Raw genomic sequence first — 25431 nt, 5'->3', positions numbered from 1 at the left:
TACACAAAGAACAGGACAAGTCCAACCCGGCCAATTACCGCCCCATCAGTCTACTCTCAATCAGTAAAGTGATGGAAAGTGTCACCAACAGTGCCATCAAGCAACACTTGCTTAGCAATAACCTGCTCAGTTTGGGTTCCGCCAGGGCCGCTCAGCTCCTGACCTCATTACAGCCTTGGTTCAAACATGGACAAAAGAGCTGAACTCAAGAGGTGAGAGTGACTGCCCTTGACATCAAGGCAACCCTAGCAAAACTGGAGTCAATGGGAAACAGGGAGAAAACCCTCTGCTGGTTGGAGGCATACCTAGCACAAAGGAAGATGGTTGTGGCTGTTGGATGTCAATCATCTGAGCTCCAGGACATCACTGCAGGAGTTCCTCAGGGTAGTGTCCTAGGCCTAACCATCTTCAGCTGCTTCATCAATGACCTTCCTTCAATCATAAGGTCAGAAGTGGGGATGTTCGCTGATGATTGCACAATATTCAGCACCATTCACAACTCCTCAAATACTGAAGCAGTCCATGTAGAAATGCAGCAAGAACTGGAGAATATCCAGGCTTGGGCTGATTAAGTGGCAAGTAATATTTGCGCCACACAAGTGCCAGGCAATGACCATCTCCAACAAGAGAGAATCGAACCATCTCCCCTTGACATTAAACGGCATTACCATCGCTGAATCCCCCACTATAAACATCCTAGGGGCTACCATTGACCAGAAACTGAACTGGAGTAGTCATATAAATATCGTGGCTACAAGAGCAAGTCAGAGGCGAGGAATCCTGCAGCGAGTAACTCACCTCCTGACTCCCCAAAGTCTGTCCACCATCTACAAGGCACAAGTCAGGAGCGTGATGGAATACTCTTCACTTGCCTGGATGGGTGCAGCTGCAACAACACTCAAGAAGCTCGACACCATCCAGAACAAAGCAGCCCACTTGATTGGCACACTATCCACAAACATTCGCTCCCTCCACCGACGCACAGTGGCAGTAGTGTGTACCATCTACAAGATGCATGCAGCAACGCACCAAGGCTCCTTCGACAGCACCTTCCAAACCCGCGACCTCTACCACCTCGAAGGACAAGAGCAGCAGATGTATGGGAACATCACCACCTGCAAGTTCCCTTCCAAGTCACACACCATCCTGACTGGGAACTATATCGCCGGTCCTGCACTATCGCTGGGTCAAAATCCTGGAACCCCCTTCCTAACCGGACTGTGGGTGTACCTACCCTCACATGGACTGCAGTGGTTCAAGGCAGCAGCTCACCACCACCTGCTCAAGGGCAATTAGGGATGGGCAATAAATGCTGGCATAGCCAGAGACGCCCACATCCCGTGAATGAATTTTAAAAAATTTTAAATTTACACCATTTTCAATTCATTGTCTCCTCCCACCCACAAATGCAAATTCTGGAGTCCAGAAATACTACGAGCAAAAACCAAACCAAATGATGAATGCATATACGAAGCAACTAGAATACATTTTCGTGAGAATTATATGCAGAAAAAAAGTTGTGTTCCTTTTTTAAAAAGTGCAAAGTTCCTTAAAAGGATAGCATATACTGCCAAAATTGGCATTGCATTTCACACATACCTCTCATTAAGCACATCCTGTATTGCAGTCAGGGCATTATCTAGTTGCTTACTTAGAACCTGCAAAAAGATAAAATTGCAATTATTCAACAAACAAAATTTAATGGAGAAGCTTTCCTTCTGTGATCAATCTCCCTTATGTTCATACCTACAGTAAAGTATAGCTCAGGTTGGGAGAATAGAAAATGCTGGAAATGCATTGCATGGAGAGAGAAGACAAAATAGCATTCAGTGTGTAGGCCCATCATTGAGGAAATGTTAACCTGTCTCTCCAGATGCTAACAGATCTGCATTTCCATTTTCCCTTTAAAAAAACTCACCACTTTGTTTTCTGGCTGCTGAATAAACTCTTTCAATTGCTTTATTGTAGCCAGCCGACGCTCTCTGTCATCTTCACGGGAAATCCTCCGCAGAAGATTGGACAGCCGAGACTCATCAGAATAAGATAAAGATCGCTCTATAAACAGAATAAATTAAATGGTTTGACAAAATTAACCAAAAACCTGGCAAACAACACGGGAACAGGAGTAGACCATTCAACTCCTTGAGCCTGTTTCGCCATTCAATTAGATCATAGCTGATACGTATAACTCTATCTACCCACCTTGGTTCTGTAACCCTCAATACCTTTGCCTGACAAAAATCTATCAATCTGAGTTTTGAAATTTTCAATCGAACTAGCCTTTCAGGGAAGAGTGCTCCAGATTTCCACTACCCTTAACGTGAAGTGCTTTCTGACATCACCCCTGAACAGCCGAGCTCTAACTTCAAGGTTATGCCTCTTGTTCTCGAGTCACTCAAAGGAGAAAATAGTTTCTCTCTCACCCAGCAGCTCCTTTGATCATCTTTAACACTTCAATTACATCAACCCCAATCTTCTATATGCAGGGGAATACAGGCCTAATCTACGCAACTGTCCTCCTAACTTGACCCTTTTAGTCCTGGTACTATTCTGGTGATTCGTGCTGAACCCCTTCCAAGGCCAATAATTTATTCCTGAAGTACAGTGCCCAGAACTGAATGCGGTGCTCCAAATGGGATCTAACTAGAGCTTTATAGAACTGTAAAATTACTTCGACTGCTTTGTATTCCAGCCCTCGAGATAAAGGCCAACAGTCTATTAGCGTTTTAAATTCTTTTTCTAACTATCCGCTAGCTTTTAGTGATTTCTGAACTTGGACTCCTAAATTTCTGCTCATCCACAGTTCCTAGCTTCTTGCCATTTAGAAAATGCTGATTTTTTTCGGCCTTAGGTGGATGATCTCATATTTCTACAATGAGCTCTATCTGCCACAGTTTTGCCCACTCAATCTCAGCGGCACAGTGGCTAGCACCGCAGCCTCACAGCTCCAGCGACCCGGGTTCAATTCTGGGTACTGTCTGTGTGGAGTTTGCAAGTTCTCCCTGTGTCTGCGTGGCTTTCCTCCGGGTTCTCCGGTTTCCTCCCACAGCCAAAAGACTTGCAGGTTGATAGGTAAATTGGCCATTATAAATTGCCCCTAGTGTAGGTAGGTGGTAGGGGAATATAGGGACAGGTGAGGAAGTGGTAGAAATATGGGATTAGTGTAGGATTAGTATAAATGGGTGGTTAATGGTCGGCACAGACTCGGTGGGCCGAAGGGCCTGTTTCAGTGCTGTATCTCTAAAACTAAATCATCAATGATGCTCTGCAACTTTATGCTCCCATCTACACTAATTACTGTGCCATCTAACAATATCATCAGCAAACTGAGAGACGCAATGTCATTTAGGGCACAGGAGGCAGCCATTTGGCCCATCAAATACATGCCAGCTGCACACAGCCCTCCAGTCAGTGCCACTCCCCCGCTTGATTCCAGTAGCCCTGCAAGCTTATTTCTTTCAAGTGGCCAACAGATCTCAATTTCTTCATCCAAGTCATTTATAATGAAAAGCTGAGGTCCCAGCAGAGACCCCGGGGTACACAATTAACCACATCCTGCCAATTTGAGTACATATCCATTACCCCTATTTCTACCTCCGAACCAATTCTCTATCAAAGCCAACAGGTTATCTCCAATTCCATGCACTCCCATCTTTGTTAACAATCTATGTGGAACCTTAAGTGCTTTCTGGAAGTCCATATAATTAACATCTCCATATATTTGCTTATCTACCATGTTAGTTAGAAGAAAAGAAAAAGAAAAAAGGACCATGTTAGTTACCTCAAAAAATTCAACTAATTTTATTAGACATGACTTATCTGGAACAAATCCATGCTGATGCTCGATTAGTTTATAATAGTCCAAATGCTCAGTCACTCTGTCCCAATTAAGAGGAATTCTAATAACTTCCCCAAACAAATTTTAGATTAATTGGACTATAATTTCCTAATTTATCTCTACCATTCTTAAATAATGGAGTTACATTAGCAGTTTTTCAATTCAGGAATTGTCGCCTTGGATTGAGAGAAATTTGGATCATCATGAATAATGCAACAATTTCCTCCCCTACTTTTAAAACCCTGGGTTGGAAACCATCGGGTCCTGCAGATTTTTCTATCTTTAGTCTCATTAGTCTCTCCATTACCTTTTTTAAGCCATTAAATCTGGTTGGTTCCTTCCCTTGATTTATTTAGTTTTCCTTGTATCTCTGGCACAAGAAAGTATTAGATATGCTTCATTTAAGATTGCAATACCTAATGGAGTACAATCAGCAACTAAAAATAATTTACTTTCTTTCATAGATTGGGAATCCAGTAGTGATCAAGATCAGTAAGTATAAAACAGCTAGAGGTGGAGTCATTTTCTGTATTCCCAGAATAGTGTTTTCTCTGCAAACTCTCATTTCAACTGATGACCAAATGCATTCCAATTCCATTTAGCTCTGCTACAAAAAGTGGTCATCTACAGACCTCCTGACAGCAGCAATTAAAAGTGGCAAAATGTATTAAAGGGGCTTGAAGTAAAAGCAGAGTCGCTTTAATTTTCATATCGATTGGGAAGGGTAGAAGCTGGTGAATTTCTTGCATGTATACAAGATAGTTTTCTGAAGCAATGTGTTCTCAAAACTACAAGAAAGCAAGCCATTCTATCTTTGGTAATGAGCTAGGTTTAATCTAACAGTAAGGGAAAATTTATCCAACAGTGATCATATCATTGAATTCAATTTTGATTTGGAAAGGAGAAATGCAACAGTTACTAAGATTCTAGATTTTGGTATGACTAACTTTAGCAGGATGAGAGCAAACTAGTCAAAACTGTAACAGTAAAATTGCAGATCAACAGTGGGTGGTATTCAGTAAGAAATTTAGCTTAATACAGGATCAGTATTTACTGATATAAAGAGCAAGAGCTCTACTCATCAAATAAGAGTCATAGTTGAGAAAGGAGACAAACAAAACTAAACGGCATACAACATTGCAAAGAATAGTGCAGATCGAGGGTACTGGGAGATATAAACAGCAAAGGAAGATAAAAAAAGGAAGAGCTATAAAAAGAAACTTGAGGGATAAAGATTAACAGTTTTTACAACTGTACTCGAAAAAAGATAATCATGGGTAATGTGAGCCCTTTGCGAACAGATATGGGTAATATTGCAAACGAAAATAATGAACACGCAGAACTGCTGAATAATTACTTTGTGCCAGTCTTCACAGTAGAGGAAGAGGATAATATTCCTGACATTTTAGGGAAATCAATAATGCATCAAGGAACAAAACTCACTAAAGCTAACATAAGAAAAAAAGGGCATCAAAAACTGACAAATCCCCAGGACCTGATGGTTTCCACCCCAGGGTTTTAAAGGGAGTAGGTGAATAAAATGCCCATGCTTTAGCCATAATCTTGCAGAAGCCATATGAGAAGGTTCCACAGGAGACTTAACTAAAATTAAAAATTAAAGACAAATTAGTGACCTGTTTAGAAACTAAACCCAGAATGTAGGGATAATGGTCCAAATTATGCAGTGTTAATGAAGGCAAAACTGTCAATAACCGTTGTCATTGCTCCACCGAAACAGGCAGCAACTTTGGGAGTCAGCACATGCTTCGAGTAACAGGGAAATCCAGAAGTTGCTGTCAGTGATTCTACATTCCTCCAGAGGTGTGCTATTAAGGTCCCCCCGAAAGTGCAATCAGCAAACTGATGAAAACTGCCACTCTTGTGCTGTTAGCCACACTGAGAAAACACTCAAGAGTTGCATCTTGTTGAATGAGGTATAATTGGGTTTTTAATGGTGTAGCAAGTTCATAATTATTGCTAAACACCCTCACTGGCCCTGAAACACTCATTTTATATTTATGGAATGTCAATTTTCCCTTGTTAAAAAACACAATTTTTAAATTTTTTTTTTAAAAAGCTTGATTTTAGTTTCTACCTAAATCTAATCATTTATTTTGCTATCTGCAAAGTAAAATAAAAGTGAAGGATAATCAGTGCATTCAACTCCAAGAATACTTCAATGTGATTGGCCGTTTACTGATATCACAGCTGCTGGACACTTGGAAATCCCCTTGACTTGGTTCAGATTTAAACTGCCATCGGGAAAGGAGAAATACACCCGAGACTGTTAGATCTTTGTGGGCAACTTTGTTTAAGGTCAGCAGCGAGTACCGCTGCTTTGCGGCTGACCACAAAATCTAGCCCAATGAGTATGTAGTAGAATTGGAAGGAAGCGACTAGTGGTGTCCCACAAGGATGTGTGTTAGGTCCTCAACTATTCACTGTGCTTATTTATGGCCCAGATAATATAGAGAGCCAGACATCTAAGTTTGCCAATAACACAAAGATTGGTGGTATAGTAATTAGTGTAGGCGGGAGCATAAAATTACACAAAGACAGCGATAGATTAAGTGACTGGGCAAAACTGTCAGATGGATTTCAATGCAAGCGTGAGGTCATTCACTGTGGACTAAAAAGGATATATCTGAGTATTTTCTGAAATAAGAGCTAGGAACAGTGAATGTCCAACAAGATTTAGATCCAGATACACATCACCAAAATGTAGTGGTCAGAACAAAAGAAAGGCTAAGCACGCACCTTAGAAAGGACACATTGGCCTTGGAAGGAGTCCAGTGCAGATTCACCAGAATGGCACTGCAGCTCCAAACATTAAATTACGAGGACAGATTACATGAACTAGGCTTGTATTCCAGTTGGTTAAGGAATGATTTGATTGAGGTTTTTAAGAATTTTGAAAAGGAATTGATACGGTAGATAGAGAAACCTCTGCTTGTGGACAGGGAGCGGGGGAGATGGCGTGGTGGGAGAATCTAGGACAAGGGTACATAACCTTAAAAGCAGAGCAAGGTTGTTGATTTTCGTTTTTTCTTTCATGGGATGTGGGCATTGTGCCATCCCTGGCTGCCCTGGACAACTGAGTGGCTTGCTAAGCCATTTCAGAGGGCAGTTAAGAGCCAACCACATTGCTACAGCTCTGGTGTCACAGGTAGGCCAGACCAGGTAAGGACAGCAGATTTCCTTCCCTAAAGTGAACCAGATTTTTTTTTTTTTAATGACAGTTGATGATAGTTTCATGGCACCATTACTGAAACTAGCTTTCAATTCCAGATTTTTATTAATTAAATTTATGAACTAATTGAATTTAAATTCCACCAGCTGCCGTGGTTGGATTTGAACCAGGGTCCCAGGGCATTAGCCTGGGCCGCTGGATCACTAATCCAGTGACATTCCCACTATGACAGTGCCTCCCCAACAAGGTCTAGTGGGTCTGGCCTGCCAGTGAAACAGAACAATCCAGGGCTGGTGATGGAGGAGTCAGGGACATTGGCTGAAAGCTACAATTCTTTGAGCATGACTGTCAGGCCGTTGCTCGAGTAGTCTGTGGGACAGCTCTCCCAATTTTGGCACAAGTCGAACATATGGCCATACAAACTACGAGCAGGAGTAGGCCACTCGACCCCGCTCCGCCATTCAATAAGTTCATGGCTGAACTGATTACTCCACATTTCCACCTACCCCCGATAACCTTCCACCCCCTTGCTTATACGAACATACAATGGTCCCCAGATATTAGTGAGGACGACTTTGTAGGGTCAAGTGCGCTGGGTGTGCCTTTGTTGTACCTGGTCCTAGGTTGAAGCCAGGGTGGCCAATCTGGTTTTCTTATTTCGCTTTTTCGTAGATGTTTGATACAATTCGAATAGCTTGCTCGGCCATTTCAGAGGGCATTTAAGAATCAACCACATATCTAGCTTCAAATATTCATCCAATTTTCCTTAAAAGATGCATCACTGTCTCAATTACTCAGTGGTAAAGCATTCCTTCAACTCTCATGTAAAGAAATTTCACCCAACATCTCTCCTCACTTAGTGGCAATTGTAAATTGATGCTACCTTGTCACTGATTGCCCAAAGGAAACAGTCTTTCCCTATTCACCATCAAAACCCTTTATATTTTAAAAACCTTTATTATATCTCTTTAACCTTATCTGGTGCAGTGGAAATAGTTCCAGTATTTTATTCCTCCTCACAACTATAGGTTCTCATCTCTTCCATCAGGCTGGCAAATCCAAGCTGTATGCTTTCTATGGCTTTAGGTATACATTCTTTAATGGGTGTACACAAGTGCACAAAATTCCAAGTATGGCCTAACCAATGTTGTGCAAAAATATATCCTTCACTCATACTCTATTCCCCCTATTTATAAAACCCAAATGCTGTTGGCCTTATTGCTTTAATTACCTGCACTTGTATTTTCAAGGCGGAAGTTACGTGAAACAAATACTCTAAATTAATTATCTATTTACTTGGTATTATGCATACACTCCTATATGGAGTGTTAAGACAGAGCCATTATCTATTGAAAAGCTTTCTGGCACTTGAGATTTCAGGTTTTCAAGCCAAATAGACTTGTTCTGCCAAAGTTGGAGCTATTAATAAGTGGCTCTCATTCTGCTAACAGGAATAGCCGCCTTTCCAAACTGGCTAAAGACAATCTTAGAGTGCTACAAAGCACTTTTCAAAGCACCACCTGTTATCTCTTACTCAATTAAACTGCACTGAAAGTCTTCTTTCTGTGCAAAGCAATGCTCCATTTTAAATCTGAGTTTATCAGAAAAGCTGGCAATGCACATGTCCTAAAAAAAAACACATTTAAATCCCAGAGTATTAGAGTTTAAAGAAAGCAAAATGAAGTGCTCATCTAGTCAAGAGAAAGGTTACCCGAGAGCAAACTATTATCCAGATACCAGATTCTTAAAATTGCTTACCCTGTGATTTCCTCATCTCCTTTGTGGCTAAAGCACGACTCCCATGCTGAATGCTGCTTACATCCGTGGTCACATTGTTAACCCTCAGCTCTTGCCCCAGCGACTTCCGACCATAAGCATTTTCACCAAGTCCTCCATTGACATCGTATCTGCCTGTAAAGAAAATCAAATTTTCTCAGATGGCAAAACACAATCTCAGTAAGCTTTTCCTAGTGATTAAGTACCAATTATGCCAAATCTTAAGATACACAACATAGTACTTCTAAAATCACTACTTTTTAAACAAATAACTTATAAATTAGCAGATTCCCAACATGTTCAGGAAAGGTACAATGGCTCAACTTGGAACAAAGATTCCCAAATCAACACACCTATTGCTTGCACCAAATATTGCAGACAAAATATCTTCAAGTTTACTTTCTAAAGGAACTAATATGTTCTCTATTTAAAGTCGAGGAATTCACAATAAATGTAAAAAATTCAACTTGCAAAGAAAATCCTAAATATTCAGGGCTGGATTTTGTAGTCAATGGTGAAGCAACAGCACTCATTGCTGGCCTCGAAAAAAGCTGCCCATAAAGATCGAACAATATCTGTGGCGTGGATTTCCCTTTCCCGATGGCAATTTAAATCTGGCACCTAGTCAAGGGGATCTCCAGACATACAGCAGTGGTGATATCAGCAAGTAGGGTAAGCAGCCAATTACACTGAAGTATTCTCAGTCAGCAAACCAGGAAGTTAAAATCACTGGTTATGCTTCACCTTTATTTTGAATTTTCAAATAGTGAAATAAATGATTAGATTAAGACAGAAAGTAAAATCCCAAAGCTTTAGATGTATTTTAAAATTGTGAATTTACTTTAACGGAGAAATTTGCCATGCCACAAATATAAAATTAGCTTTTCAAGGTTAGAGAGAGTGTTTAGCAGTAATTATGACCTTGGTGCACAGTTAAAAACCCAGTTATATCTCATTTAACAAAGTGCAACTTAGTCTTGCTGTAAAAACACTTGATAAAGAACGCAAGAGTAGAAGTTTGCGCCAATTCACAGATTGCTTCGGGATTGCAGTCTGGGGGTTCCTCAACAGCGTACCTGCTGGAGGAGTGTATAATCACCAACAGTAGCTTCTGGAATTTCACATTATTCTGCACATCCAAAGTTGCTGTCAGTTTCAGAGGAGTAACAATGGCAAATACTGACAGTTTTGCCATCATTACCACCACAAAATTTAGGCCTTTCTATATTCCATTCAATTATCAACTACTAGTCAATTCACCATTTCTGGTCATCATAGCAAACATGGCTTGGCATCTAGGAGTCAAAACTGCCATTAAGGACACACTTGCTGATAACGCTGACGTTTGCCACCTCAGTTTATCTATTATTGCAAAAGGTCAAACTGCAGAGTAGTCTTCCATTAAATAAGATTTATTTTCACAAGAAGTTAACTAGTATAGGCTGTGAGATAGAAGTCAATCCAAAAAATCAAAATTTCAAAAATTGAGAAGCAAACCTGAAATCAATTATAAAGATTCGCCACAGATATTGAAGGAGGAAGCTGAACTGGGAGCTATACTCATTTTCAAAAAAATAACCTGACATGGGTGTGCAGTGTGTCAGATCTTTCACCTTTAGCACCTAGATTCAAATCTACCCTATTCTGATGACTGCAAGTCATCTTTCTCCGTTGGCTGCAAGGTCATATAAATGAGTTTAATTGTCTGAACCTAGGCTCTGGGGAGCACAGGCCTACAACACAAATATATTCCTCATAAGCAATGCCATTCATAGAAGCCCAAGAATGGTTGGTGTCGAAAATGAGATACCAAGCATGTGGAGGGCAATAGGCATTCTTCAGAGGATGGGGTTGAAGCATTGCTGCAGCAGAGTGCAGAGCGCATCTGGCAATGCCATACCTGATCTCAGGAGTCCCTGATACTAGCAACAAATGCCTGAAAAAGAGAGTCTTCCTATTCCCATTGACAATCCCCACCTCCATGAGTACATGAAAAAGATTAAAAGGAAGTAAAACAAAATAACCCAAGAGTACATAAAAAGTGCTGGTGAGACCAGTGTTTTTTTTTGGGGGGGGCAGAGGAGAGGAGTGGGGAATAATGTTACTAGAACAAAAGATGAGAAAGTGAAGGAATTGGAGAACAGTAGGTATGTTTTCCCACCTTGCACTGGGTCTGAATTCATTTCAGACTGATGGAATTAAAGTTTCCACTGCTTATTAAAGAGTTTGGGTAGTCTCAATCAAGTTTCTAATAGTCATGCATCCACCTCACAGAATGTCCCTCTCCTCCCCCACTCCCCCACCACACCCCCCCCACCCCCCAACCCCAGTTAGCATGAAGTGCCATGCTGAGAAGCCAAAGAATGTGTACAGTCACACTGGTGCAACAGAAAGAGAACTGTTCTCGAGATGGTGGGGTGATGGAGGAGGGTGATGCCCTGTAGCAGTTTTAATCTGCATCGAACTGCCTGCTATACCTGACCTGGGAGTGTTTGATGTTCTAACAGTGCCTCAAATGGAAGCGAGATGTTCTCCAGCACCAACACCCAAAACTTAGGATTAATCATTTAAAAATTTAATTTTGCTGCTAAATAATCATGTGGTTGAGAAATCTCTGCACTGCCAACACCAAAGTTTTAGCCTTGCCTGTAATGGATAGTATGGTAGCTTCAGGAATGTTTTTTTAAATTCATTCATGGGATGTGGGCGTTGCTGGCTAGACCAGCATTTATTGCCCATCCACAATTGTCCTTGAGAAGGTGGTGGTGAGCTGCCTTCTTGAACCACTGCAGTCCATGTGGGGTAGGTACACCAACAGTGCTGTAAGGAAGGGAGTTCCAAGATTGTGACACAGCAACAGTGAAGGAACGGTGATATAGTTCCAAGTTAGGATGCTGTGGGGCTTGGAGGGGAACTTGTGGTGGTGTTCCCATGCATCTGCTGCCCTTGTCCTTCTCGGTGGTAGAAGTCACGGGTTTGGAAGGTGCTGTCTGAGGAGCCTTAGTGCATTGCTACAGTGCATCTTGTAGAAGGTACACACTGCTGCCACTGTGTGTCAGTAGTGGAGGGAGTGAATGTTTGTGGATGGGGTGCCAATCAAGTGGGCTGCTTTGCCCTGGCTGGTGTTGAGCTTCTTGAGTGTTGTTGCAGCTGCACCCATCCAGGTGGAAGAGTATTCCATCACACTCCTGACTTGTAGATGATGGATGGGCTTTGGGGAGTCAGGCGAGTTACTCGCCGCAGGATTCCTAGCCTGTGACCTGCTCTTGTAGCCACGGTATTTATTTGGCTACTCTATTTTAGTTTCTGGTCAATGGTAATCCCCACGATGTTGATAGTGGGGGATTCAGCGATTGTAATGCCATTGAATGTCAAGGGTAGATGGTTAGATTCTCTCTTGTTGGAGATGGTCATTGCCTGGCACTTATTTTAAGCGTATCCAATCTCCAGACTACTGCCCAGCATCAAACAGAGAAGATACTTTTTGAAAAAAAACTGCTGAAATTTCAGCAGTAAAAAACAGTTTCTCTTAAAAAGACGTTGATGTATTTGCATGGGAGCACAATGGGCCAACAGCCACATCCATTCCCAGCAGCTCTTCTGGAAGAGGGGAACAATGTTGCAGAGACCTGGTGACTGGCAGGCTGTTGCACTCACACCGTTAGAGTCTCTGTTGCAAACTTAAATCAATTCCCTACATGGCCACCACTCCTCCAACACTGGTAATTTTATTCCAAAGTAAAATCTCCCAAGTTTGGCGACTTAATGTGAAGCAGGAACTTTATTTTGTAAAAGGAAAAAAATTCAAGGGGGATAGATTCTGTATTGGGATACGTTTGCCCGAGGGAAATATTTTGTGGGACTTTTATGTTTATTCCCCTTTTCTGCCAATCAGTCCTTTTCATTAATGGCATTAATTTCACTCAAAGTGTTGGAGGCAGTGTTCACACATAACTGATAAGTCCAAGTATGTCACTGCCCACTTCCCCTAACAGACTATAATAATTAACAACCAACAATCTCCAAGATCACACCCCCTCAGCCAATACTGTTTTCAGTATCCATTTCCACCATGCTCTGCACACTGGTCATTTATGTTGTTACCTCAGTTCTGGCCACCAAGAACACACATGATTTCAAGAGGAAAAACAAGTGACTTGTCAGAAATTGCCTCTCATCAATAAATAAAAATAAACAAGCCACACATAGTATGAACCTGAGCACTCCAAATTGAAAATATTCAACCAGAGAATACAGCCAGTAAATAGAATTATACCTATATTGGGAAAGAGCACTGTGGAGTTCATTTCAAGGAAGAAATGAAAACAAGTTTGAACTAAAAAAAAGTTAAGATAACTTGATAAGCACAAAGGAATATTTACTTGATGCGCCTGTGAAATGGCGCATTTTACGCATTGTAAGTATATTCTTGCACCTATGCATCTCTCCCAATGAGAATGAGTATTTCAAGTAATTGGATGTGAAGATTTGTAGAAACAGGGCAGATGAGAGTTTAAAAAAAAAAACTTGCCACACCCAGCAATAGTTACTAGAGTTATGAAGATAGTCAGATTGAGAAATATCTCAATTCCCACCATGTATGCCTGCTTTTAATTCCCAGAGGGACAGTTAAAATGAGGGCAGTCACTAACCCCCACTAATTCTGCTGCCTTCCTACTGTATCCTAATGTTAACCTGCTCTTTTGAGCACAACCATCTGCAGGAAGGCAGAGGGGGTCAGCTTTAAATATGCAGATAGGGGCCCAATTAACAACATTGGGCCGTGATCAATATTTTAGTTGGAGGCATGAGCAGGGAAGCAGTGAAAGAAACCAAAAAACATGCATTTGGAAATAATGCCCACCAAAAAGAATCTTTTACAAAAAAGACCACACTGCTCAAATTGCTTTATTATTCAACATCTATTTTGGTTGTTCTTGGGTTACAGATTACAAACATGCCATACACAAAATCTTTTGAAATATGTTAGCTCCAGCATTACCTAAATAAAAAAGTCACAGAATAATGAAATAACTTGCAGCTAAACCACTACTGTAATGTAACACTGCTTACAATACTGCAGTCCTTTCCAAGATTAAGCGAATGTTGCCGGATGCTTTTGCTATGGACCTCTCCTGGTCCATACTTTAGTCTAGCTCAATCTGCTGCTGTTTGGTACATTCCCAGTGCTCTTGGTTCAGCATTTTGAGAGATATTAACCCGTTCCTATACCCAACATAAGGAAGGCTCTTATGGCATATGGTAGACTACTCATTTTCTCCATATATAGCAGAATCTCCACTCTCAATCCCACTTCTACTCTGACTTAGTTTAGATTAGATTAGAGATACAGCACTGAAACAGGCCCTTCGGCCCACCGAGTCTGTGCCGCCCATCAACCACCCATTTATACTAATCCTACACTAATCCCATATTCCTACCAAACATCCCCACCTGTCCCTATATTTCCCTACCACCTACCTATACTAGTGACAATTTATAATGGCCAATTTACCTATCAACCTGCAAGTCTTTTGGCTTCTGGGGGAGGAGGGCAAGGGGGATGGGGGCAAGGGGAGAAGAGAAAGGGGCACAATGTTTATGCCCCAATTTCTTCAAACAAATATGACTGTAAGGATAATTAGACTTTAAGTTACAAACAAATGCCCGATTACACAGCACAATTGGGACCAGTAACACGCTCAGAGTCATCATACTAGTTTTCTACGGCATCTGCAATCCTCAGTCTACTGCTTACAGTCTGTCTCTGTGGTGGTGTTGTATCAACATTCCTTTATAATTGCTTTTAAACGGTGGTTGGCATTGTTTCCAGTTATTCATCTCATATTTAGTTCCTATTGAGGCTTTAGAAAAGCAAATACAAGTAGAATAGTGGTTTTAAGTTCCATCTGTGAAAGCAAACATGCCCAATGGGATAAACAATTTTCATTTGTTAAATAGACAAAGCCACTTCTGTATATTAGTTATAACAATGCAGCTTAAAATGATTATGCCCCTTGAGCATTCCACCATTGGTAGCTGTGCCTGCAGCTGCCAAGGCCTGAAGCTCTGGAATTCCCTCCCTAAACCTCTCAACTTCTCATTCCTCCTATAAGATTCTCCTTAAAACCACTTTTTGGCCAAGCTTCTGGTGATCTCCCATAATATCTCATGCAGCTGTGCCACATTTCGTTTAGCAACATCCTCTATGCTCTTCAAACTTCTTAGCACTTATTTCTACTTGCAGGACAAAGTGACACAGCAGAGTATGCAGAACCAATATGGTAAAAGGAGGGGTGGGTCCGATTAGGGACCAAAAAGAGGAATTACACATGGACGCAGAAGGCATGGCTTGGTACTAAATGAGTACTTTGCATCTGTCTTTACCAAGAAAGACGCTGCTTCCAAAGTCATAGTGAAAGAGAAGGTAGTTGAGACACTGGATAGGCTAAAAATTGATAAATATGGAAAGGCTGGCTGTACTGAGATGAAATGCCTGAGGATACAGAGGAAAGTAAGGGTGTAAATTGCAGAAGCACTGGCAAATATCTTCCAGTCCGCCTTAGATACAGGGGTTGTCTGAGGACTGCAGAATTGCATACATTACACCTTTGCTCAAAAAAGGGTGCAAGGATAAGTTCAGCAACTACAGGCCAGTCAGATTAACTTTGGTGGTGAGAAAGCTTTTAGAAATGATAATCCAGGACAAAATTGCCACTTGGACAAATGTGGCTTAATTAAGGAAAACCAGCACAGATTCATTAAAGACAAATCATGTTTAATTTGATTGAGTTTTTTGATGAGGTAACAGAGATGGTTGATAAGGATAATGCAGTTGATGTGGTGTACATGGACTTCCAAAAGGCTTTTGAAGGAGTACCATATAACAGTTGTCACGGAACTGTAATTATGTTTCTGCTCGGATTAAAAACAGTGCGTGCCTTTAAGACTGTTTGAAAATAGTGTGCCTTTAAGACTGAGCAGAGTGTGCTGGCTGCACCTGCCCAAGGCTACAGCGAGAGAGAGAGAGAGGTCACATGGTATAATATTTTGATCTGACTGTGGAAAAACCAGCTGACGCCAGTTTTGAGACACTCCAGCAAAAGTGTGCTACTGAAGAAAAGAGCTGTCTATTTCTCAATAGAAATTCTACAAGGAGTTACAGGCCAGTTAACTGCCCAAGGAGAAAAAAGCCCTTTTCTGTAGCGACCATTTATATTACTGAAGGTAGCAAAACTCCTCTCCTTTACTGCCAAGTCAGGAAGTATTTGCTTCGAGATTGAATCTCTCTTGACTAATATTGATAACATTTCCAACATTTTTTTTTAATTTTTTATTTTAGAGATACAGCACTGAAACAGGCCCTTCGGCCCACCAAGTCTGTGCCAACTATCAACCACCCATTTATACTAATCCTACCCTAATTCCATATTCCTACCACATCCCCACCTGTCCCTATATTTCCCTACCACCTACATATGCTAGGGGCAATTTATAATGGCCAATTCACCTATCAACCTGCAAGTCTTTGGCATGTGGGAGGAAACCGGAGCACCCGGAGAAAACCCACGCAGACACAGGGAGAACTTGCAAACTCCACACAGGCAGTACCCAGAATTGAACCCAGGTCGCTGGAGCTGTGAGGCTGCGGTGCTAACCACTGCACCGCCCAAAAGACACAATTGGGTATAGGAGCAGAGGGACCTGGGGGTATGTGCACAAATCATTGACAGCAGGGAAGGTTGAAAAATCAGTTAATAAGGCATAGCGGATCCTGGGCTTCATAAACAGAAGCACAAAAAAGTACAAAAGTGAGGCGGTTATGGTGAAATATAGAAAGAAAATGTTGGAAATACTCAGCAGGTCTGGCAGCATCTATAGAAAGAGAAACAGTTTAATGTTTCAGGTCAATAGCCCATCATAACTGGGAAAAGTTAGAAATGTAGTACTTTTTCAACAGGTGAAATGGGGGAGGGTGGAAAAAGAACAAAAAGGAAGGCTCGTGATAGGGTGGAAAACAGGAGAGATTAAATAGTTAGTCGCATAGGGCCAAAGGGAGCGGTAATGGGCCAAGAAAAGAAACAAAGAAACAAAAAATGTGCCTAGAGCAGGTGTGAAGGACACAATGATGAACAGCTGGTGAACCTTTACAAAACACTGGTTTGGTTTCGACTGGTGTAGTGTCCAATTCTGGGCACATTTTAGAACGGATGTGAAGGCATTAGAGACGGTGCAGAAAAAAACTTAACGAGAATGGTTCCAGGGGTGAGGGACCTCAGTTACGCGGACAGATAGGAGAAGCTGAGGCTGTTCTCCTTAGAGAAGGTTGAAAGGAGTTTTCATAGAAGTGTTCAACATCATGAGGGGTCGACAGAGTAGATGGAGAAACTGTTCCAATTGGAGAAAGAATGCAAAAGAACCAAGCGTGACATAAGGAAAAAAAAATTTCAAGCATCGCGAGATTTGGATCCAGAATGCACTGCCTGAGAATATGGTCGAGGCAGTTTCAATAGTTGCTTTCAAAAGGGAATTGGATGCTTATCTGAAGAGAAAAAAATTGCAGGACTATGGGGAAAGGGTGAGGAGTGGGACTGGCCGAGTTGCTCTTGGAGAGCTGGCACAGATACAGAGCCAAATGGACTCCTTCTGTGCCATAATCATTCCATGATTACACAGAGGTTTGCTGCCCTCATTGCTAACCAGAGCTCTACACTCAAGCAAATCACTGCAGGTGCTGAGGGAGTGCCTTTCTTGGAAATGTTACTTACACAGGATTATCTCCGAAATGCTGAAAGCAAACAAAACTTGACATCACGCCAAGAGTCAACGCAGTGGAGTCAATTCAGGAACCAGCACAAGGCAGAGGGCCACCTCCACACAAAGCAGCTCTCCCTGACAAACAGCCACTTACCACTTGAGGGGAAACATCCAAAAGGAATACTAATTTTCAAAACGCACAAACTATCAAGGCCTGGCAATTTTCATCTATTATATAGCACCTTTAATGTAGTAAAACACTCCAATCTGCTTCACAAAAATATAAAATCAGACAAAAATCAATGCTCAGAGAAAAGGTGGTGATAATAGGAATAAGTGAATGTCTGATCAAAGAGGTGGGTATCAAGTAGAGTGTTCAAGGTGAAGAAGCATACCTACCCAGGAGAGTGTTCAAGGTGAAGAAGCATACCTACCAACAGCCATGGAGTTTCCTGAGTATATCAAAACAGATTTTTAAAAATCCTAATTCAGGGAAAAACTAATTCTGGAAAATTCCTCCCCAAGCCCCGAAGGCAATAAAAAAAAGGAGTTCCAGTACATAACCAATAGGCACATTAACTAACAGCCCATCACACCTTATGCTCTTATGAGCATCTTTGCCCTCTTTGTCTCAAAAGTTTCAATTTTCAAACAAATGCGTTACAATTTCTACAGAAAGATAAAGGAATATTTACTGGGTGATGTGACAAGGCAAATGTGACAGAATTCTTTTCAAGTCCAAGCATGCTCCTTCAAAGTCAGTAAAGGAGTACGTGAATACTAAAAAAAAAAGCTCATGGTGTAGGGGGTAACATATTGGCATGGTTAGAAGACTGGCTAGCTAACAGGAAACAGTAGGCATAAATGGGTCATTTTCTGGTTGGCAAGATGTAACGAGTGGTGTGCCACAGGGATCTGAGCTGGGGCCTCAACTTTTTACAATTTATATAAATGACTTAGATGAAGGGACTGAAGGAATGGTTGCTAAATTTGCTGATGACACAAAGATAGGTAGGAAAGTAACTTGTGAAGAAGACATAAGGGGGCTACAAAGGGATATAGATAGATTAAGTGAGTGGGCAAAGACCTGGCAAATGGCGTATAATGTGGGAAAGTGTGATCTCAGCAGAGGGATCTGGGTGTCCTAGTGCATGAATCACACAAGGTTAGTACGCAGGTACAGCATGTAATTAGGGAAGTTAATAGAATGTTACCATTTATCACGAGGGGAATTAAATACAGAAGTAGAGAGGTTATGCTTCAGCTATACAGGACATTGGTGTGACCACATTTGGAGGACTGTAGTGTACGAAGGATGCAAATGCATTGGAGGCAGCATGGAGAAGGTTTACTAGACTAATACCTGGAATGGGAGGGTTGTCTTACGAGGAAAGACTGGACAGACTAGGCTTGTATCCACTGGAATTTAGAAGAGTAAGAGGCGAATTGATTGAAACATACAAGATCCTGAGGGGTCTTGACAGGGTGGATGCGGAAAGGATGTTTGCCCTTGTGGGAGAATATAGAACTAGGGGGCACTGTTTCAAAATAAGGGGTCACCCATTTAAGACAGAGAAGAGAAGTTTTTTCTCTCAGGGTTATGAGTCTTTGAATTCTCTTCAGCGTAGGATTAGTATAAATGGGTGGTTAATGGTCGGCACAGACTCGGTGGGCCGAAGGGCCTGTTTCAGTGCTGTATTTCTAAATCAAATCAAATGGCGGTGGTAGCAGAGTCTTTGAATATTTTTAAGGCAGAGGTAGGTAGATTCTTGATAAGCAAGGGGGTAGGTGGAAATGTGGAGTAATCAGTTCAGCCATGAACTTATTGAACAGCGGAGCAGGCTCAAAGGGCCGACTGCCCCTAATTTGTATGTATGTTCGTAATACAGCAAACTATAGCTGCCTATTCTCCTTATTGCAAAAAGTAGCAATTTTCTGCCTAAACCAAGTTTTCAAAGCAGATAAAACTAAGACAGATTTCCTAGCATACTAGAACTCTGAAGTTACCAAACACTTTTGTCTCTCTCCTGTCAACCTTCAGCAATCCCAAGTAACAACCTTCCCCACACACTGTCCACAGAAGAGAAAGAACAAACTTACATTTATATAGCACTTTTCAAAACCTCATGAAATCTCAAAACACTTCGCATTCAGTTAAATACTTGAAGTGTAGCCATTGTTGTAATATAGGAAAACATTGCTACCAATATGCACACAAAAGAGCGAAGTCCACCGCATCCTGGAGTTTACCTCTCAAGTAACACTTGCCTTTCAAACCTTCATTCATTCCATCAAGAAGAGAGCTATCATTTAAGGTGAAGCACAAGGCAATTAAAAATTTGAGGTGTTACCCACAAAAGGTGCCAGATTGTCATAAAAATCCAACTCATGTCTTTTAGGGAAGGGAACCTGCCATCCTTATCTGGTCTGGCCTTTTTGTGACTCCAGTCCCACACCAGTGTAGTTGGTGCATATCTTAGTTATAGAGTCATAGGTTCCCATTAATAATGGTGCAAGGACTCGGGGACACAAACTGAAGGTTTAGGGCAAGAGATGCAGGGGGAATAGGAGGAATAACCTTTTTTATGCAATGGGTGGTAATGACCTGGAACTTGCTGCCCACAAGTGTGGTGGAAGTGGAGACAATGATTTCAAAAGTAAATTGGATGACCACTTGAAGGAAATAAACTTGCAGGGCTATGGGGATTGAACAGAGAACTGACTAGATTGCTCCACAGAAGTGGCCTAGCAAGTCACTCAGTTGGCCCACTGCTTTCCTCAGGACAACCAAGAATGGGCAATAATTACCAGCGAGGTTGAGATCCCAAGAATGAATTAAAATAAAATTTATAACATTTGGGACTAGAAATCTTAAATTAAATCGTGCAATGCCAAGGATTACAGTAGCATTGTGCAAATTTAGATGATAAAGTCTAATAAATTCCATTCTCGTCATAAGAATATGGACTTTAAGTAGCTAATTTTTCAGCAATCTCTGTTCTACCATGAGATTTTTTTTTGGAGCAAACTATCACAATATGCAAAATGCACAAGAACCATAAAGCAACAGCACAGCATGTTTTAAAAAGGCTTGCATAGCACCTTTCATGACCACAGGACGTCCCAAAGCACTTTACAGTCAATGAACTTTTTAAAGTGTAGTCACCGTTGTAATGTAGGAAATGTGACACATTTATCCTATTTACACACAGCAAGCTCCCACAAACAGAAGTGTGTGCATATCCAGATAAGCTGTTTTTGCGATGTTGATTAAGGAATAAATATTGGCCAGGACTGGGGATAACTGCCCTGCTCTTCAAAATGATGCCAAGGATCTTTTACATCCAACTGAAAGGGCAGATAGAGCCTCAATTTAACATCAGAAAGATGGCACCTCTGGCAGTGAAGCACTCCCTCTGCACTGCATTGGAGTGTCAGCTTTGATTTTTGTGCGCAAATCCTGGAGTGGGCCTTGAACCCACAACCTTCTGACACAGACGAGTGCTACCAATTCAGCCATAGCTGATATTAAAAAAAATAACGCAGCGTTTCCACATTCATAACCCTGATGAGACCCATCACAATAAATCTATTTCTTCATTGTGGAACTAAGTACAGGTTTACTCACAAGAATCATCATGAGAATAAAACACAATTCTAATCTAAACTAGAAGGAAATACTGAAAATCATCTCATTAATGATGCAATTTTGAACATGGAGTTGAAAATAGTTAAAGCTTTAGGCTAATCTTACCCCCTTCTTCATTTTGAAATCCAGTGAGGATTCGAATATCATCGTGTCTATACCGAGACACAGTGGCGGAACTGGTAGAATGCAATCCGTAAGAGGCAGAACTGCCCCGATCCCTGGCCAAAGGATACTTTAAATTGTCTTGATCGGCTGTTGCACTGTCAATCCTAAAAAGGGAATCATACAAGTAAAATAAAATATAAATATATCGACAGCTTAGTTGAGTGACATAACTACATACAACCTACAGGCAGAGAGTTCAAATTCCATCATGGTAAGCTCCGACCCTAAATTCAATAAACCTGGCAATTTCTGGGCTTAACAGCAGAAAATTCCTATGAAGTCTACAAGATTGCTGCAAAAACCCAATTGGTTCCCAAAGGTCCTTCAGGAAAGGGAACCGGTCATCCTATTGCCAGGACTACATGATTGCAGTCCCGTACTGTTTGTTGGACTCAATGTTATTAAATGACATGTCCATCAAATAGAGGAGAGAAGCGTTCTGCTCACTCCAGAGCTGTGTGATTATGCACGTTGCTCCATTCTTTAAAAAATACAAATTGTCTACTTCTGAGATTTGGTCACTTCTGCTTTGAAACCAATGCCAAAAAGGTGATTAAAATATTGCAATCTCACCTGTAATTGCAATTCTTTTGTTAGTACAGGCTTTATCTAAAGTTCTGAAGACAACCCACATTTATGATTCTCTGGAGAATTCATTTAATTAAAAAAAACTACAAATGTCTTTGGTAGCCATAGAAGAGGATCAAAATTCCGACAAAAGGTTAGTTAGGTTGTTGTTGAAGTACTTTGGAAAGCAGACAGACAAATATATAATTAGAGACAGAAAGACATGCACGTGGGCTTGCTCATTGATCTTTCCCCAGGTTTTTGAACCGCGCATGTAAGCAGTGGTAGAGTCAACGCTGGATCTTAATTTATAGGTTAGCAACACTTTTCCCAAACCTGAGTGCAGCCCATAGAAAAGCAACTAATTGCAAATGAGCAGATAAAGAACCCATCATGAGATCACAACTGGAATCAAAAACTACTAGTCAAAAATTAGCAACCAACCAGCTACCCAATAGCAAGGAGCAAAAGCAAAATCAATTAATTCACTCCAAAAACTGTGAAAATCCTTTCAGCTGCTATCTTGTTTTTCATTAAGCTGAAAAACTTACTAAAAATAACATTAGCAAAACAATTTGTATACTTACTTGTACAGCAGCACAGCATACTTAAAATATTCTGACAATAGTTACCACCTATGCTCCTGAGAAGTGTAGGATGCGAGTCATGAGGTTTCTCATGGCCATTACTGTCAGCTGCATCAAAAAATTGATCAGGGTAGCAAATGACCACTCCCAGAATTGCAAATGCATCTATTCTACCCAGAATCATATGGAATGAACAGAAAGTCCGGCCATTCACCATATGCGTCAAGACTCCTTCCTGTCCATTGATGGGATAGTATTGATAACTCAGAACTGCAACTCTAGCTGAGCTATTAGAGGCTGGTATTTGTTTGTGAAATAATAAAATCAAGATAACATAAGGCAAGAGGAGCTATGGTGAATAGATGAGGAGGAATGGGAGAACGGGTGTTCCCAGTCCATCCAATGATTTTAATTTCAGCAGGGACAGCAAGGAAAACAATCTTAACAGTGGGATGAGGGGGAGAAAAACCTCCTGCAGATGGTGTGGCAACAACCAAAAGCACATGCCTCAACAGTCATACTCTATGCCTTGCTCTTGATTACTGAAGTTCTGGTTGTTCAGTCTTTCTCTCACCCTCTCCTCTCCATGAGACCCTTCCGCAGGACCTACGAGTGACTGATAAAAGATGATGCAAGAGGCCCACAAGGATGCAAGAAAAATGTTCATGAGCCAACCTTTGAGGTGTCGGACATCACCAGTCACACACTTCTACTAGAAGTTAGCAGCCTACTAACTCTTGCCCACTCTTTTTTGAATGGGCTTCCAGGTCCCCTGCTGTCTTCCCCCACCCTCTGCTTCCAAAGCCGAGACTGCCTCCCTTAGTGCTTGTGAGCTGCGCTCTAAGGAAACAACTTCCAATTCACATTAAGCACCTTTTGTCTGACTTTGCATTCACAACCTACCAAGATGTAGTCCTGAGAACCTAACCGCTTTGAAGATCTATCTCAAAACACATTTTAACAACTCAAATCAGTCTTTCCTGTGGACAATTAAACAGTGAAACACGACAGTCACTAAGTGAAGATTGCTTGCAGCAACATGACAATGGAATACGCAGCATACAGTGGCAGACAGTGCTTCCACGTGTAATATTAGATTTAAACAGAAAATATTCATTACAGCACCACCTACTTGAATAATGTTGCAGTCCAGCTTATGTATTTACTATATAATGAGCTAATTAAAATATGACATCTGCTCACACTTCCTGTTCCCTTGCCAAAACTTTTAACTTCCTGTGTCCATATTCATAATGTGTTTTACTAATGTAAATGCATCATGCTGTAATTACACTACCTGGCTGCTTGGTGGTTTCGTTCCTGCAAGTATAAATTCTCACAGCTTCTTGGAAAAGTTTCAGTTTCCAACCACCATATTGTTTCTCCTCCAGGTAAGTTTTGTTTTCAAGTCATAGGTTTCTTTTCAGTTTCTCTGCTTAATTTGCATATTACTCAATTTTACAGTCTTTTAACTTGAAGTCTGGTCCTTTCCCTTGGAAGTCAAAACTTTAACTTTTTTTCTTGCTTCTTTTACACTAGTCTATCCCTATTTGCTTTTTTTTGTACCGTCGGTACCTCTGAAAACGGATACACGTAAATATCTACCGAACCAAAGTTAACATTCAATCCACAATAATTTATAATACAAATCAATCTGAATTTCAATACCCAATTCTTGTACCCTGCAGTGAAGTCCTCCACCAACTGTATCTTCGTAAGTGATAAGCCAGTCATCCACTACACCTTCCCCCAACACTGCACGATCCAACCTGCTCACCCCACGCACATTTTAGTCGTCCTCTGCCACATCCAATCCCATAAGCAGCAAACCCGCAATTGCCTAGTCCCACTAATGTGCACTGTGTATCTATTTTGGTTCCCCACTCAGTTATAACCAGCTACATCCCACCAGAGTACCATAGGCTCAGCCCTATAGGAACCATACCTTCATCTATGCCAACACCACTGAATGCCCCCTACCCACAGCATCACCACCCCACCCTGAGCATTATGTCAATCACCAGGATCTTGAGCAGCATAATCATCTGGAACCACAAAGCTACATGTTCCAGATCCAGCCCCCTAGCAACTTTATTCAGTCTCAGTCCCCACACCCCCACCTAGAAACTTCCCAATGAACATTACCTCCTTCACTCCACAAAGGTCAGTGATGAAGCCTCACTCCATAATATAGCTTGCAAGCACCATCATTCAGCTGAGAAAATGATCCTGTGTGTGCACGTTAATATAGTGTTAAAAAATGGCAATGCAGTTAAAAATCAGACTACCCACACGAAAGTCAGTTGCCTGATTTCATAATGAAATGTGGAATTATCTTCTCATTGTGACAGATTGATTTACATAAGTAATTGTATATGAATGGAACAAAATTAATCTACCGTTTGAGAAACGATCAAAAAATTCATACATCACTGAGCACATCTGTCAAGCCGTTCCAAATATCTTAGCAATGTGCAACTCCACCCTTTCAACACTGATCTGAGTACTGCCAGTATATCTAAAGCCTTGCGTGTAGTGTGCATGTCCTGTAATCATCACGCTAACTTTCAGTCAAGCTTTAGCACATCTGCTGGCTCACCTTCAGCAAAACCATGGGAGATTTGCTATCAAAAAACAGTACAGCTAGCACACATTTCTTGGCAGTCACAAAAGTATAAAACAAAAGCAGCCATTTGATCTAGCAAACAGAATATCGAGCATCTTTGAGTGACCTCAACAAAGAAAATAAAACCAGCATTCTCTCTTGCAGCTTCAAGAGTATTTAATTAAACAGGGTGAGGACAAAGTTTATCAATTGGACATTGTGCCCATTTAAAGTTATAACTTTGTCCTAGTCACACAACAATACATTCTGCATCCTAGAGTGTCTATAAAACTTACT

General features: G+C 41.2%; 1 protein-coding gene across 4 annotated transcripts in view; it reads right to left on the bottom strand.

Moving 5' to 3' along the window:
* The window catches only part of smg1 (SMG1 nonsense mediated mRNA decay associated PI3K related kinase), a 152741-nt gene that overhangs the window by 110952 nt on the left and 16358 nt on the right, over positions 1-25431 (bottom strand). For all 4 annotated transcript variants that reach the window (XR_010977399.1, XM_068056197.1, XM_068056198.1 and 1 more), the window contains exons 2-5: positions 21316-21479; positions 8787-8939; positions 1919-2055; positions 1600-1658 (exon numbers count right to left, since the gene is read on the bottom strand). Coding sequence is in view for 3 of the 4 variants with exons in the window: in XM_068056197.1 (XP_067912298.1) it covers positions 1600-1658; positions 1919-2055; positions 8787-8939; positions 21316-21479 (513 nt within the window). In the remaining variant the exon portion in view is untranslated. The remainder of the gene's footprint in view (positions 1-1599; positions 1659-1918; positions 2056-8786; positions 8940-21315; positions 21480-25431) is intronic.

Source organism: Heterodontus francisci, chromosome 24 (assembly GCF_036365525.1).
Source record: "Heterodontus francisci isolate sHetFra1 chromosome 24, sHetFra1.hap1, whole genome shotgun sequence".
Classification (NCBI taxonomy): Eukaryota; Metazoa; Chordata; class Chondrichthyes; order Heterodontiformes; family Heterodontidae; genus Heterodontus; species Heterodontus francisci.
The sequence above is the reverse complement of the archived record's forward strand: the minus strand, read 5'-3'. Positions and strand labels throughout refer to the sequence as shown.